This window comes from Pundamilia nyererei, unplaced genomic scaffold (genome assembly GCF_000239375.1).
Source record: "Pundamilia nyererei isolate P.nyererei 1_Seehausen unplaced genomic scaffold, PunNye1.0 scaffold00144, whole genome shotgun sequence".
Taxonomy (NCBI): Eukaryota; Metazoa; Chordata; class Actinopteri; order Cichliformes; family Cichlidae; genus Pundamilia; species Pundamilia nyererei.
The window spans coordinates 1,635,818-1,652,925 of NW_005187545.1; the positions used below are offsets into that span (position 1 = coordinate 1,635,818).

General features: G+C 43.1%; 3 protein-coding genes across 3 annotated transcripts in view; all 3 read right to left on the bottom strand.

Annotated features, from left to right (window-relative positions):
* Positions 1–374: 374 nt before the first annotated feature.
* On the bottom strand, positions 375–4,832 carry LOC106455915 (zinc finger protein 62). Its single transcript, XM_013913671.1, has 2 exons — positions 4,715–4,832; positions 375–4,375 (listed from the first exon to the last, which is right to left on the bottom strand). The coding sequence occupies exons 1-2, from the start codon at positions 4,829–4,831 to the stop codon at positions 893–895; spliced, it is 3,600 nt and encodes a 1,199-aa protein (XP_013769125.1). The 5' UTR covers position 4,832; the 3' UTR covers positions 375–892.
* Positions 4,833–7,221: 2,389 nt separating this feature from the next.
* On the bottom strand, positions 7,222–9,883 carry LOC106456372 (uncharacterized). The gene is made up of 2 exons (XM_013913674.1): positions 9,646–9,883; positions 7,222–9,232 (listed from the first exon to the last, which is right to left on the bottom strand). The coding sequence occupies exon 2, from the start codon at positions 9,195–9,197 to the stop codon at positions 7,692–7,694; it is 1,506 nt and encodes a 501-aa protein (XP_013769128.1). The 5' UTR covers positions 9,198–9,232; positions 9,646–9,883; the 3' UTR covers positions 7,222–7,691.
* A 2,168-nt stretch (positions 9,884–12,051) lies between these two features.
* Positions 12,052–17,108, bottom strand: part of LOC102199592 (zinc finger protein Xfin) — a 9,758-nt gene continuing 4,701 nt past the window's right edge. Inside the window, exon 2 of the mRNA XM_013913666.1 lies at positions 12,052–15,498. Coding sequence (XP_013769120.1) covers positions 12,408–15,443 — 3,036 coding nt within the window. The 5' untranslated portion in view covers positions 15,444–15,498 and the 3' untranslated portion in view covers positions 12,052–12,407. The remainder of the gene's footprint in view (positions 15,499–17,108) is intronic.

Consider the following 17,108-nt stretch of genomic DNA (forward strand, 5'->3'; position numbering starts at 1 on the left):
ATGTTTTCCAGGGACCCGGCAATATTTTAGAGTTTTGAGGAAATATTTAATATCTTGGGTGGCTGTAGCTCAGGTGGCAGAGCAGGTCAGCCACTAATCAGAAGGTCGGTGGTTCGAGAGCAGGTCAGCCACTAATCAGAAGGTCGGTGGTTCGATCCCAGGCTGCCTCCTGGCTGCATGCCAAATATCCTTGGGCAAGATACTAACCCCATGTTTGCCTGGTGGTCAGAGGGCCCGGTGGCGCCAGTGTCCGGCAGCCTCGCCTCTGTCAGTGCGCCAGCTGTGGCTAGAATGTAGCTTGCTATCGCCAGTGTGTAAATGTGTGTGTGAATGGGTGGATGACTAAATGTAGTGTAAAGCGCTTTGGGGTCCTTAAGGACTAGAAAAGCGCTATACAAATGCAGGCCATTTACCATTTACCCTAACAAAACATCCTTTCTAAGCGGTATTACTGTGAATGGGGCTTCGGTTCACGTCTGCAACTACTGCACTTCTCACTCACATCACAATATGCTGCAATACCTCACAAAATATGTTCAATCTAACCTTTTGGATCCACTTTGTGATGACTGCATGTCTATTTAGTGACAAAGAATTGCGCGCTCACCTCCCTCATTTCACATTACAACATCAACATTTTAGTGTGCTCTACGCTGAAGTAGTGATCTGCAATATAGTGGCATGTCTAATTTGCCTAATCTTCACAGCTCTTTAAATCATGGTGGAAATGCAGACGACCAACAGTCTGAAGAAAGCTTTTTGTGCCTTGAAATTTCCTGGGACATTTGTGTGGAAATGTAGCTTAATACAGGATTACAAGGACCCCAGAGTGGAAAAACGTGATGGGCACAGAACGTCGATGGCCACTGAAATGTATTTTGATTTAAAATCATTACACCTGGCCTCTAGCATGCTGCAAATAATGCTGATAAAGGTCTGAAATGGCTGCGTAGGAACTTCCACACACAGCACAGCTCACACCATCTGAAGGCTTTTCATTTGACATGCTGGCATTCTGAGTCACGTGTTTCTTCACAGTTCTTAAAGGGGTAATGGGTTTTCCAAGTCCATTTTTACCTACACTGTCACAACTGGCCTCTTTATCTTGCACTACGTTTGCCCTGCTGGGATGCTCAGAAGAATTACCCAAATCAGGATCCCGGCTTTGAACACAGGAAGTCACAATTGATTCTTGAAAAACCGGGTCTGGATATTTAGATAAGGGATCTGAGAGAGATTTAATTTCCTCAGAAGCCTGGCGTAATGTTTCTATGCCATTATTGGTGGGAGGGTTTAGCGTTTTCGTGTTTGACGGTGCATTGCGATCATCTACTGATAAATCAAAATCAGAGTCTTTGCGTATGTCTTGCGTTGAGGAATGGCAGAGCTGGTGACTAAACAGCATGTCTAGAGTTTTAAAGCTGCACCTGCAGCGCTCGCATTGATAAGGCAGAAACACTTTCTTGGGCCTGACTTGAACCCACTGGAACTCTGGGTGCTTACTCATGTGCTTTTTGTAAGGCTCTACAAACCGAAAACCTTGCCCGCACTGAGGACACGTGAAGCGGCCATCCCTGTGACGATGAATTCTCTGATGGTGCCACAACTTTTTCCAGCTTCCTAGTGTTTTACCACAGCAGGCACAGGTGTAGCTTTGACCTGGGGCGTGTGTGAGCATGTGGGCTCTGAGCCTGCCCATGTGTCTGAAGAGTCGCCCACAGTTTGGGCACAGATATCTCCTGGGATCTGATCTGTTGTCTACTTTGTTTAACTTTGACACTAGGTGTGAGAGACTGTGAGCTGGTATGACCGTGGACTGGAACGGTTTTTTCAAGTTGTTGGAGCGTTTCTTGCGGATGATCTGTGGCTGTTTCTTCAGTGTTTCACAGCTGGCAGCTGCCACCAGAGCTGAATTGTGCGCCGATGAGCACCTGAGTGCAGGCACTGTGTACTGAATTAACGACACAGTCTCCTCCTCCTTAATCGCAGAGCTGGAGGCATTTTTTTCCACGCTGCACTGACTGCGATGGGCGTTGAATTCAGACAGCACACCGAACAGCTTGTCGCAGTACAAGCAGCGATAAAGCTTTGCGCCGGTGTGCTCTCGCATGTGGGTGTTGAACTCCTGCAAATGGTCAAAAACATTCTTGCAGATGTGGCATGTGTACGTTAGCGAAGGCTTTGGGCGTCTGTGTTCTTGCGCGTTGTCATCGCTTCCCAAAGGTCTACATGAGTGATTTTTTGCATTGCTGTAGTGAGTAAATGATTTTTCACAATGGGTGCAGTTGTAACGCTTCACAGACCAATGCGTGAGCTCGTGAACACGGAGGAAATAGGCCTGCCCGAAAGCTTTGCCACAGATGTCGCACTTATAAGGCTTCTCTCCTGTGTGGACTCGGACGTGTCTTATGAGCGCCGACTGAAATGGGAATGATTTGCCACAGTACTGGCAGACTTTTTTCTCTCTTTTTTCCACTGCTCGTTGCAGCTCCCTGCTGCTTTCCTCTGCTGGTTCTCTGCTCTGTTCCTCAGCCTTGCTGTTCTTACACTCCTCGTTCAGCTCGTGTGCGTGCATTTCCATATGTGCAGCGTACTCAGAGCAAGAGAATTTAATCTTGCAATATGGGCACTTCTGATATATGTTGCTCTTTCTGTGGGTCTTGAGATGAAGATTTAAGTTAGAGTTTTTGCTAAAACCCTTGCCACACTCTGAACACTTGAACGGCCTCTCTCCTGTATGAATGCGTTGATGGATGACGAACTGAGACAGAAACTTAAAACTACGACCACAGTAACCACATTTCAACAGGGTTTTACCCCCCTTTTTAGTATAGATGACATTTTCGCCAACACTGGCGTTAGCTTCCTTTTCCTCATCACTGCAGTTTGTTTTTGGTTGGGTGTCACTACCCGCTTCGTGGTTCTCTACAAGACGCTCTCTTGGTAATAAAACCTTGTTTACCATCCTCCTCCTCTTACCACCTCTCTTGCGTCGAAAAACAACATTTGGAACCTCAGATTTAACTAAGGGAGTGGTGCTGTGCTGGGAAGAATTGGGGCTATTTGACCTGGGCGCAGGTTTTAAATGCTCCAGCTCTAAATTCTCAGCTTTGACAGCAAACGGTGCCCCAATAGATGTCCGCGTTTGCTCAGGGGGAGTCAGGGTATCTGTGCTAGAGGGCTTTGGCAGCTCTGCATCTGCTGGAGACTCTGAGAAGTCTGGTGTTTCTGATGGTGACTCCTCGCTGCCATTTATGTCCAATGACTGATTTACTTTAAGGTTATCAGTCTGAGTTGGGTTTGGCAAATCAGATTCTTTCAAGCTGTCTGAAGGAATAGCTTCAGGCTCAGGCTGGGAATTCACCTCTGCTTTTGGTAATGCAGTTTTGTCTTGTTGCTTCTCCTGCTCTAGTCCTTCCCCAGAATGCAGTGGGAGCTGAGCATCCCTCACATCTGAATCAGTCTCATGTTTGTCAGTGTCCACCTGTTTTTCTGTCTCTGTGCTTTTTCCGCAGTCTATATCAGTGCTCAAAGTCAGCAAGGCCTCCTGGGATTCATCCAGCTTGGACACTTTTGCTGGAAGTTGCTGATCAATTTGCAACTTAGTCCTTCGTCTCTTCACACCTTTAGAGTTGGATGTACGAGTACTTTCTGTAGTCCCCGCTTCAGTTTGTTTTAGATCCTCCTTGTCCTTCTTGCTATGAGATTCTAACTTATCATCCTGCATCAAAGTAGGTTGCTCCACCCTACTCCTCAGTGTTCGTGCAGGACTGCTAAACTTATTAGCATGAGAACCAGGAGCAGCCATAGAAACCTGGTTTTGAAAAGCTGCCATTTCTGATTTTCTTGGCCTTCCTGGTCTTCTTTTTGGCAGCAAAGGAGCAGCGACTTGTACGTTGTTATCCAGGACAGGCTGAGGAGCGGGCATCTCATTATGAGTCGCACTATTTATTAACTTACTATCCACAGCGTAAGGCAAATCGTCACTGTTGTGGTTTTCCACACTTGCTGGCAAAGGTATGGTGGTGCTAACTTCCTTATGCTGAACAGCATCTGCAGCATCTGGACCTCTTTTGTCTTCAGTCGGGGCTGGTTTGATTTTACGGGGTCTCCCACGTTTCTTGTGGATGATCACGGGCTTCCCTTGGCTGTCTGTTGCAGAGCTGCACACGCTAGCAGGAGTCAGAGATTTTGCTTCCACCTCTGCCTGCGAGGGCACTGCCTCACTGCGCTGACAGTTTCTCTCACCAGCGCTTTCAGAGCTGACATGAACATCAGACTCCCGGCTCCCAGGCTGTTTCAACGGCGTCCCTTTCATTTTATCTCCCCGCCTGGAGTCCACGTCTCCCTCACTGCATGTCTTACCTTCGGGTATCTGTGGAAGTAAAAAGAAGAGTGAACATGAATGAATTAATGATTTTATTTTTTGTTGCACAAATCATTTGGAAAAGCATGTTTATTAAAGGTGGAAAGAATAAACACATGAACATGAATCTTTTGCACATTTCAAAAACTATAAAGCGATATTTGCACAAATATATCTACCAAAATTGGTTCAAACTTGAAAACTAAGCGTGCATATTCACATATGCACAGATGCATGACTTCATAACACATCACATCAGACTGCGGTCTTCATTAGTGCAGATTTAAATGACGCTGTATACTGTAATAAACAGCACAAGCTCATCCACTTGTCTTTCTTACTGGCTACCTGCTTGCAGTCCGAAGAGGCATGATTGGAACTGCGAGGTTGAGGTGCCACAGAAGTTAACTCAGAGAGTGTATTTTGGTCACTGCTTCCTCTGCTGAAGGACATTTTACTCCCCATGTCAAGAGTCTGTGGATTAAACAGCGACAAGGAGGTTGTAAAACGAGCAGCGACGCGTAAAAGCAAAAACGCTTCGGGCTGGGGAGTAATTATTCCCAGGATGAAAAATAGAAAATTACTAATAAACTGCATGCCATGCCCATTTGTCGTGATAAGTTTAAAGTGGATGGTTGAACTGGGATCATCTCATGCACCCACTGACTATTTTTTACAGATAGGGGTACCAAACTGCAAATTTATGCTGGAGAAGTATAGTAAAGGCCATAACTGGATCACACACAGTCAGATTCAAGCTCAATAAGCATATGCTGCTTTGCAAAACTTCAAGTTTTCCCCAAAAAAGATGAGCAACCTTTTAAAATCTAAATCCGCTGGGAAAGAAGCAGAGTTTGCAACTGGTTTTACAGAGAACTGCTGAGTTTCTTAACCTCAAGACTTGAAAATACACCTCTAAGGGGACTGACACCCTTTTCCCATTACATTTCCAGAGGTAAATCTAGAATTTCTTCTACAACAGTTATATAAAAGTTAGTCAGAAGCAGATGGACTTTGCCAATTAAAAAAAATAAAAACCATACAGCATCTTATAAATAATGATGTATCATTACACAACTGCTTACAAGCTATTTATCTTTAGGTATCTTTAGGTATCAATAGGTATCTTTAGCATCAATAACAATACTCTGTATGACAATATTTAAAGCTCATCATCTATCACCAACAGTTTAAAGCGACCGGACCCGCAGAAACATGCACACTATCCAGGCTCAAAGTAGATTCACTGCAGTTTGCAAAAGCACAGGGCATATGCATTAGATGTAACAGAAGAAATCCAGCCTAGCTTGACAAGATGTGCATGGTTGCTATTGTTATCCTGCCTTTCATCTCCACTGCAGGAACACTTCATCTGATGGAGACTTTGTGATGCTCACGAGCTGCTGACTCACATTTAAACCCCCTCTCAGACACAGCCGTGCCCCACTGGCTCACTTCTATAATGTTTTACAGCATTTACAGATTTAAAAAGAAACCCGGCTACCAGTTATCATTCAAAGCTACCAAAGCCGTGACTAACAATGCGAGTTAGGCGTTATCGTGTGCTAGGCCACATCGCTAGCTCCGATAATTTGACATCACAGGCCACACGAACCTTAAGCATTAATCTCTACGCCTGCTCACACAACTTTCTTTACAGCAAGTAACGCATGTGTAGTTCATCTGTGATGGGTGATAGTAAACACAAAGTGCTTGCCTGCGTGGGAGAGAGTCAGAACTGGTTTCTGCGTAGCCATGCGCTGACCGCCGCTCAAACTAGAACTAGCTAGCACTGGCTAACTCAAGCTGTGGCTACGAGGCATTTTGGACGCCCTTTTCTTACAGGGATGCACTGATCTAAGAGCTGAGCTGTTAATGTGGGCCTCGCTTTTTCTTCTTTTCTGAACAGTTTGCAGAAGTGAATCAGTCGGTATCCACACACAAAGCAATCTGAAAAAACTGTTAATTAAGCCGAGCGCACAGAGCGCGTAGTTAGAGTGCTGTGGGAAATTTCGGAACTCCTCATGGGGAAAACTTTAAAAATTGTAATCAGAACACGCGCACACAAAAACAGCAGATTTGTTCTGTTTGTCAATATGTGTGTGTTGCTGAGACAATTAGAAATGTTATAAACAAGAAGCGTGGAAGGCAAAAAGACATACATTCATTTAGCAATTAACAATAACGTGAGTATGCCCAACTCCTACTCGTTCTGCAGTTTTAAGTTTTCGCAGGGAGTCCGTGTCAGATGTGCAAGCATCAAGTATCTCAATGTACACCCAATATATATCCAGTTTGGCATATGTTATCTTAACACATAGGATTTAAATTGACGCTTCTATTACACACAGACAACAAGTGAACTCCGCATGAGCGCTTCTGCAGCATCTTTGATTTTAAGGTATGGATGTTACCTCATAATGAATGGACGCACTACGTCGCTTTGTTTGTGCTTTGAAACAGCTCCCTCTGCTGGAGAACCACTAATGACAATGAAACTGTCACCATTAGTTTGGTGGATACAAAAAACAGGCAATTTTAAGAGTGGAGGCACAAAACTTGATAAAAATTAAGAAAAAACAAACAAACCCTAATACACTATTAATATACCTCATTTTCAGACAGTATCTTTAAAATATCTATAATGAATTATTTTTCACGTTTGTATGTATTTGATGTACTTTGTGAAAGATTACCAGCGCTTTACAATGCAGTATTAAAATATGCAGGATCTGATATCCTCGTGTCGTTTCCACATCATCATAATAAATGTTGTTCCAGGTTCAACATTGCAAGTGACCAATCACATTGTTGTGACGTAATACTATAAAGTGTCGTGAACACAAAACACTGAGTTTGAAAATATACTTTAATACATTATATATTGTATTCTTAAAAGTCTCTACAAAGCTGGTATGAACACACTGGGCATTTTGGCCAATCCCCACAGCTTCACAACACATTCTGATCATACTAAAAACATAAAAACAGAGCAAAAACTATAATAGTGCCGGTTAGGGCACCAAACATGATTCAACCCCCACATACGTACATTTTTTTTTCATCTTCTGCAACCACCACAGAGGTACCACCTTCATACTTTTATAAATTCGAAATGCATTAACAAAAGAAATCGAGGTGAATTAAAGATGGATTTTTATTATCACTACTCTCTATATCTTAAAACAGTCTTGAGCAAACCAGGAAGCATCATGCTCCTGTGCAGTGAACTGAGCAGATTCCTTTCAACCAGGATGTCGCCATCTCTATGCGCTTGGTCCATATTTTACATGACATGCAGACTGGATGTGCCTCACTAGTTTTGTCAAGTCTTGATTGGTACAGATGACATTACTTGGTAAATCATCTCAGCAGGTTTGTCTGGTCCGCCTTCAACGATGTAACAGTCATCATCGCTATCTACTCCCGTGTTCCCGTTGACAGGCCCTTTTTCCAAGTTTACAGTCAGGATTTGGCTCTTCTTCACATTACCAGAAGATGGTATAATGCATTTCCTTTTGCCATTTACCTGAGCAGGAACTTGGCTTGCCACTGGCATCATCTTTTTGAACTGCTGCATGCCACCTCGCACGTGTTGGGCCATAAACTCCCGTGCTTTGACACACTTGTGCCTCTGAAGGAGTTGAGCAGATTCAAAAGAAATATGACAGACTCGGCATGAGAAGCCACCTGATGCAGAAGACACCCCTGCAGAGTTTGTGGGCATCTTTAACTGCAAACTAGGATTTTGAGTCTGAGGCTTTGATGGAAAGGACACACCGATGTTGGATGCATTCTTAAACTGCAATAATGGAGTGACACGTACCCCCTGTTTGGTAATGAAAGGGACACTCTTAATTTTCAAGATGGAGGTAGGGGGCAGTTCACCAATATTCTGATTTGTCACCTGCAGAGAGGAAGTAGTCGGAAGACCCAGGGCGCTCAGAGTCTTTGCCCCACTTGTCACGTTCATAGTCTTGAAACCAAGTGGCTTTGCTGTGACTAGCCTGAATTTGGATCCGTTGTTTGATGAGTTACATACATGGTAGCGAGGCACAATCTTTTTGTTGGAGAGCAGCAGCCCACATCCTATGCAGCCCGAAATTTTGTCAGGAACATGAAAGTTGTGGTGGGAGATGAGTAAGGTCTTTGAGAAAAAACACTGCCCACACTTACCACAAGAGTATGGCTTTTGCTTGTTAAACTTGCGCACTGTTGGAAGCAACACAACTGGCTGATAAAGCGTCCAGACATCCACTGTCGGTGCGCCAACATCTGCGAAAATATTCTGCATGTCTGTTGTTGAGGATGCGGGGTTTGGGAGCAAAGATGCTTGTGACATTGATGGGTACAACTCAGGCACTTGTGAAATTTTTGCAGGCTGCACGCAAAGCTGCGGCACACACACCGACGCACTGGGTACCTGCAGCACAGGAGTCACTGGCAAAGAAACTGGGGGTGCACTGGCCTTTGTCCAAGCATTGGTCATTTTAGGCGTATTCCAGATTACCTCACCCTTCTGTATCCTTTTAAGTTTCTCCTCCTCCTCTATGCGCTTCTCTATCCTGCGGTTCCGTATGGTTTTGTGATCAAGCACTTGGTGCCCGGGCTCGTGCATAGTGCTGTGCTCCTGCATATGCTTGTACTCAGTAAACTCGGTCCCGCAGGAGCAGATGAAACTCGCGGATGAACACATATGCTCCTCCAGGCATTTCCTGTTTGCAAATATCTGCTCACAGCTGAAGCAAAACTGCCCTCCATTCATCAGGTCTGTGACCAAGTTGTAATCCAGGGTGCTTTGCCTTCCTGTCTCCATCCTCACACTGAGCATTAGTGTGTTCACTGCTAACGGGGAGCACGCTGGTCCTGGTAGAAGAAGCAGGTTTGAGAATAAATATGAATCACAAGCAGTGTACGGAACATCACCTTTACCTTCTTTTTACATGTTTAAAATGCATTTGCTGTTCGCCTATAAAGGAAAGTCCAAACTTCTGCACAATTACTAGCAAATCACTACAACTGTGAAAGGAAAACCAAATTATTAGGCGGTGAATTATTCATAAAAATGCACTGTACACTTGAGAAATCTGGAGGGTAAAGCACCTTAGCTAGCAACGCTGTAAAATTAATAACGGCTTTTTTTTTTTTTTAACTAACGCGCGCTTCCTTTGCTACATGCCTAGCAGGCTAGCGTTAGCCTCTGCTACATCACATATAACATCATTAGCTCATTCCAACATGAAAACGAAACCGCTGCCATCCCAATAGTAAGGCACTACCTTGGAAAAGCTGCAAACTGTTTGTCTGGTGTCGTTTTGCGAGACATTAACAAATGGGCTGAGTCGCCGGCAAGTGTAGCACAAATAGGTAGCAGTTAGCCTGTAACCACACCGAACAAACAAGAGGGAAGAAGGGGAAAAAAGAAGAGAAATCCTCATCTTCTTCTCTTAAACATCACACGCTGTTATGTTGCACTAGCGCCACCAACTGGGAATCTTAACGCATTCACCGAGTATAACAATAAAAATCAGGAAAATCAGAAAATCCCCCAAAACATAACAAAACAAAACAAACAAACAAAACCAGCAATAAAGTTTTAGATACTCTATCTTTATTCAATTTACAGAACAAACCGAAAGGGTGTAGGCTGATGCTAAAACACCTCAAGAAAATCAATTCAACTACAACTCACCTCACCTTTTAATCAAGACAAAAAGAAGAAAAACAAAGAAATAATAGATCACTGATGTCAAATTTACAACTACAGATGAACTCTTTAAATCTAAAGCATCTTCGCAGTAAACAGTTATCACAGTACTGAATAATTTTGTCTGGGAAGCCTATTAATTTCTTCTTAAATGGTGCCATATTTGGTGATTTAGCAGTAGAGCTGAGCACGTGGGATGTGCCTGTGAAAAACTTGCCAAATCTACCAATACGAAACAGCTTCTGGATATTAAGTGGTAATTATCTCTTGTAGGCTTTGTCCATAATTTGAATCATGCTGAAAACTACTAATCTATCATACTTTGTTTATTTCTATGTATTTATTGAATATATATATTGGATTTGTTGACTCACTGTAGGGTTTGATAGTTGTTATTCATATGGTTTCAAAATAATTATTTCTTTATTAGGTTTTATTTATATAAGTAAAAAGTTATATAAGTAAAAAGTTTCAGTATCTTTTCCATTCTTTCATAATATTGCTAATATTTCCTTCTCCTTAAAAACCCCAATACTGCTATAATGGTGTAAAAAATAATTTACTGGTATACTTAGGACCTACTAGTATCAAGTGAACACCATTTAAACACCAAAGCCTACCTGTTGTTGCTGACCATGTCCAACCCTGTGTGACCACAGTGTACCCATATTCTGATGTCTGCTTCTTGCAGAATAACACATCACAAAGTTTAAATGATCTGAAACTGGTTTCTTGAACATGGCAGTGAGTTCACTGCACCTTTGGGATGTGGGAGAAAAGGAGATTCACATGATGGATGTGCAGCTCAAAGCTGCATCACACAGTTGCTCCAGCAACTATGATGCTATCATGCCAACGTGGACCAAAATCTCTGAGGAATGTTTCCTGCACCTTGTTGACTCTGAGACAAAGAAATAAAGCATTTCTGAAAGCAAAAATGGCTTCACCAAAAGTACCTAATAGTGTCTGGTGAGTGTGCGGTTAGACCTTTATCCATGTCACTAGCTCAGTGAGACCTGTACATTTAATCCAGTTTAATCCAGCCTAAGTGAGTCTTACACAAACAAGTTAACACGAATGCTATTAAACCTTCCAACAGCAGGCACAGCCTGTGAGTTTTACTTAAACTAATACCTATACTGATTGTTACTAATCTACTTTTGCATTTGCTGCAGTTTATGTCAGTGAATTGTAGATTTCACGCTGTAAAGAAAAACACTGACTTACAATGTTCAATCCAGACCTTGGAAATGGCAGCAGACTCAGTGCCACTTGCTCTAGAATGTTGCCTTGGACACAGATATTAAGCACTTCTAATTCTGCTAATGAGGGTCATTTGATAAAGTTAAAATCTCCTCAAGTAGGGATTAAATAAACTGCTTGAAATCCCGTTTGTACAGCTTTTGAGCACTGTGCTCTCAAGTGTAGATCACAGCATTTTAACTTTACTACACATCCACATCATGTACTTTTCATTTGTCAACCATGTTGATTTATTCTGATTACCATTATACCACAAACACTTTAACATGGCCTGTTCAGACAGCAGCCTTGAGTCCAGGTAATTGTGGCTGGATTGAGCTCCTCCATTGTTTTTTTAGAAAAGCTGTAATGCCTGGTAAGTAAGCCACTTAGTACTTATGTAATATGCAAAGTGAGCTATAACTGACCACAAAGATTAAGGAAATAAAAAAAATGGGAGGGAAATTGGTATTCTCTCATAAATATGCAAATCTCAGATATGTTTTCTTTCTATTGGGTACCTACAATTTAAGTATGAAGCAGCAATCTAATGATCTTGGTACATCACATTCATGAAAACCTTAAGTTACAGAAATATCAATACAATACTCCAAAAGACCACATAGGATGATGGAGGTGGCATAAAATATCAAACTGTGACGACATGAAGTAAGCACCCTTTACTTGATAAGGTTTGGTCAATATACTTAACATGTCCATTGAGAGAGTTCACAACTTTTCTGTTTCACATACTGGTATCTTTATTAACACCAAGAACAACAACAAGCTACAGCACCAACCCGATGATAAAAGTTTGGTTAATAAAATATTCAATCATTTACAGGCTACTGAGCACAGGGAAAATAAGGATCAACTTAGTAAAACTAAAATGTGTAGTATGTCTGTTTTGTTTTTTAAACATTTTTAAAGAGGGTTAAGCTACTATCGCACTTTAAAAAAAACACCTTATGTAGCTGTACAACATCCTGTAAAGTTTAAAAACAAAAAAGCAAAAAGAACACAGTATAAAAAAAAAAGAGCTCATTTCTTAATCCAACACTCTCAAGACAGACACAATTTTAAAAAATGTTGTTAAGATGTAAGCTGTTCTTGTGGTTTTGGATTTATGTCCCCAGCCATGATGCGATGAATCCTCCTGCGGTGGTTTTTGAGTGATTTCAGGTTTGGGTACGTACCCTGGCAGACGTCGCATCGGTACGATTCAGACTGTTTGTGAGTCAGCAGGTGTTTCTGCAAACTCTCCACTGTACCAAACCAGCGGAGGCAAACAGGACAGCGGACAGGCTTGATGGCAGGCTTGCAGGCACCGCTCCTCTGGTGAAAAATCAGACTGATGGTGTTTGGAAAGTCAGCGTTGCAGTGGGAACAGTGCACACTTTTGGGTGGGCTTGCAAACTGATTTGTAACCCGTGCACCTTTGCATCGATTCCATGATATGTGCCTTCGGAGGGAACAGCGAGTTGCAAAAGTATTCCCGCATCGTGTGCACACAATCCTCCCCTGCTTCTTTGGTGGATTTGGTAGTGGCTCTGGGTGTGATTGCTTCTGTGGAGGAGGGTGCACTGACTGAACCTGCTGCTGCTGTTGCTGTTGTTGTTGCTGCTGCTGCTGCGGCGGTGGAGGTTGCTGCTGCTGAAATCGAATCAACAGTGGTTGTGATCGCTGTGGCTGTAGTCCCTTCAGTAACTGGTGATGAGGATGCATGTGGATCTGCAAATGAACTTCATAGTCTGCCCAGGAATTGACTGTTTCTCCACAAGTTGGACAAGTGTACGATTCTTGAGCATGCTTCTGCAAATGCTCCAAGAGAAGTCTCGGAGACGTAAATCCGACCCCACACTCACACGTCACCCTCCTTGGAAGTACAGACGGCAGTGACATGATGCCCCAGTTTCCTCCATCATCCTCCTGGGTTTGACTTGCTGGCTCTGCTGATCCATTGCCTGGCAAGCTTGTCTGCACAGTCCCTCTTTCCACATCTGCCATGGTTCGTTGAAACTGACATCTTTTTCTATGAACCATCATGTTATCTTTGCGGTTGAAGGTTTTCCCACAGACAAAACAGGAAAACATTGGTTTGATATTATTGGCATTCAGTGTAACCAAACCCTGACTACCACCCTGTGCTATAGCTCCAAACCCACGTGGCCTGAAACCACAGAGTCGCAGGTGGCGCCTCAAAGTTGAAGCACGGCTGTAGGTTTTTTGACATCTGTTGCACGGGTATCGTTTCACTCCATCCCGGACGAAATAGCGCAGACCATGTTCGACTGAAAAGGAGTTCTTCGCTTCATCATCAACACCCTTCTCTGCAGAACTGAACACCTGCGTTTCATCATCCAAAGGCATCGTCCACTGCCCTTCGTTACTACCGTCACTATTGGCTGCTTCTGCATCCCAGTTATTTTCTTCTCCTTGCTGGAGTGAAATGCTACACACAGAATTATCCTTGTGCTGCTCCATCACTGGAGATTTCAGGGAGAATGGGGAGAAGTTCTGTGCTGGGCGAGCCCAGGCCAATTGTGAAACTGCAGACTGCTCTGCATTTGGAGAGGTCACCTCTACCTTGATACGGCCAGTAACTTCCGTGCCCACGCCAATGCTCTTGGAATTCTGGGATGCAGCACTGACTTCATCCACACCATCACTGGCAATGCTTTTAGTGGACTGCAGTGCTAGCATCTTCTGTATTGAGGGATTGATCTGCTGAGAGAGGACTGACCTTGGACCTTGGCACTTGTGTGTTTTGAGGTTCCACCTCCGTGCATAGCTGTGCTTGCACATTGGACAGAAGAAAACCTTTTTCGCATTGTTGAGACTGTGGAACGGCACTATTTTCTGTGCAAATGGAAACTTGGATTTTAAAGCGCTTGATGGCGGTAGAGCCCTGTTTCCGAACTGAGGGCACACATGATTGTCAGGCAAAGGCAGTCTCCCAATGATCAGCTGTTTGCATCGACGACAACACTTAATCCTCTCTTTTTTGTGTAAAAAATGATGCTCTGTCAATCTGTCCAGGTTCTGAAAAACCCTACGACAGCGGCCACACTGGTATTTCCCATATGTTCCGCTACCAACAGGATCCATGAGCTTTTGACGAGTCTCGAGAACTACAACAGGAGATAAAGTCTTAGTCAGAGAGACAACCCTCTTCTTACTGGACTCAAGAATTCTGCTAATGGATGGAGCCTTTGTCTTTATATCGGGTTTTGCGAGGAGTCGCCTCAACTGTGCAATAGACAGATCATTGATTGGCGCCGCTTCTGTTTTTGATCCTGGTGTTATATCCATGGGTACAGCTTCCTGCTTGGGGATAACTGTGTTTTCGTTCTGATCCTGACTCTGAGGAAGGGGTAAGTGTTTCATGTATGCTGATGCGAGCAGCTTCATAAGGATGTTATTTGTGGGCAAATTCTCTCCTTTTTCACAGCTGCGGACAGCATTTGTGTTCTCCTCGAAATTAGTTTCCTCTACAGTCTCTGTTATTTGCTCGGCAGTGGATGGCATGTTCTGAAGTTGCTCCTCACTATCATTTTCAGGGGGAGCACACTGGCCTTGAGGATCGGTTACTATGGCAATATTGTCCTCCAGGCTTACATCTGCTTTTTGGGCTGTTAAAGTAGGTAATTCAACAGCTGGGGACTTGGAGGTAGAGGGACAAGCAAGGGCCAAACTGGACTGGGTTACAGGAGTGAATGATACATGCTGGGTTGGAAAATCCTTATTGCAATCTGTTGCACTGGGGAGAACAATGTTACTATCCAGGGGCTGCAGCAGCTGTATTTGAGATATATGTGAACGTTTGTGCTCCAGCATAAGACCAAAGTCCTGAAATTCCTCTCCACAATCACAAATAAAGAAAGAAGGTGTAGGGCTGTCAGGCAAGAGTGTTGGCGAGCTTAGGTGCTCGATGGATGAGTCTGTACTTGCAAACGGCGTTTCATGTGGGCTGATGTTAGGCTGGGTTGGAGGAGGGGAGGTGACCTTGGAGGGTGGGCTGGCATGGGTTGCCTGATGTACTAGCAATGAGGCCAATCCAGTAAAGGTGGCTGAACAAGCCACACAGCGATACACTTTGGCAGCATTTCCCTGTAGCCCAAGCATCATGGCAGCCAATTTACCCTATCAGGCAGGCAATCAGGTGGTCAAACAGGATGGATTCCTGTAAATCACACAAACAACATGAACAAAAGGATGTCAGCAATAGAAAGCAGACAGTCTCCGTTTAAAAGTATACAACACAAGCACACATATTTATTTCAATTAATTCCACAGTTAAATGTGTTTTTTCTGAGTACTGATGCCAGGGTTCCCCAAGTGTAGAGCAAACCCTGTGGTTTGGCAGACCTACAGTGACCCCCAAACCGTTTGAGAGTACATTTTCACACAGAAAAAAGGCAACTGAAAAAAAAAGTAAAGTAGATTTAAGGAGGAAAGTGTCCGTCAGGTATTAGTCTGCCAATTGCAGATTACAGAAGGGTAGAGCCTTTATCATTGTATGTAAAAGTGGTCAACTATGACTGGATAATCTCTTGTTAATATAGCTTTGAAGAAAATTAATTCCCTGGAGTCTGTCTGTATTGTGCCAATTAGCATTATAGCAGGTGTTTGTGCGACAATAATTTAGTGCAACATTAAATTGACCCAGCAGAAACCCGAGTAAAACAAAACAACAATAAGGAAGCAAGAATTCTAAGTTTCCTGCTACCCATAAACCCTTTGGAGAAATTATAGAGAAACATTTCCCATACACACTAAGCCTTGAGCTTTATTTACCTATGTGTATACAAATCACCTTAATTTATGCGCATAAAAAAAATGCAGAAAGTTTTGCATATGACCACTGACCAATTTTGTTTGGTTGGAGAAAAGCAAAGTCACTGATGCAAAAAGCCAACAGAATGTCCCATCTTTGTTCACAATATATATATTAGGGGTGCAACGATACACAATATTCACGGTTCGGTTCGATACTTTGGTGACACGGTTTGATATTTTTTCGATACAAAAAAATGTTCATGCTTTTTTAATTTGTCATTTATTAAAATTATAAATATATATTTTAACTCAAAAGTACAGTTTTTAAATTTAATGTTGCTGAAACAACAAAATAATTTAAAAAACAAATCTATCTAATTGAGAAATCACTCATCTTTGGAAAAGAGAGTTTATTACAGAGAAATGGCTCTTTCCAAAATAAAAGCTATACTATACGCTTCTTCTGGGCTATATTCTCAGCAGCATATTAAATATATCAGGTCCCCATAAGGAGAATCATGTGCTAACGGCTGTCTAAATGACTCGGGTAAAGTTTGTAGCATGCGTGCTTGTTGTTTTTGTCTGATTCCACTTGTCTTTGCACTAGGATGATGTCAGCGTAAATGTGCAGTCATATTCGTTGTGTTCCCACTAGTGCTGTCAGTGTTAATCTTGTTGAAATGATGTCAACGCCACAACACGGCAAATCTCCGTTAACGAGCTACCGCGGATCGCCCCGTGCATGGGGCTGGACGGCCAACACCATAACAAGCTAACCGTGCTAATGCACTAGTTCCCACCAATGTAATTGAGCATTGCGTGGCACATCCGACATACTGTTTTACTTTTGTCCATGACGCGCTTACCTTCAGGGTCATACGTCACATGAAAACCAAAATAGTTCCAATCGCCAGATCTGAATGAGGGTGGGGGAGGTTCAATTTCCCATGTTGCAAGGAGAGCTTAACTTCTGTCTCGCTAGCTTGCCCTGCGCTCAGTGAATCTGCGTTCGAC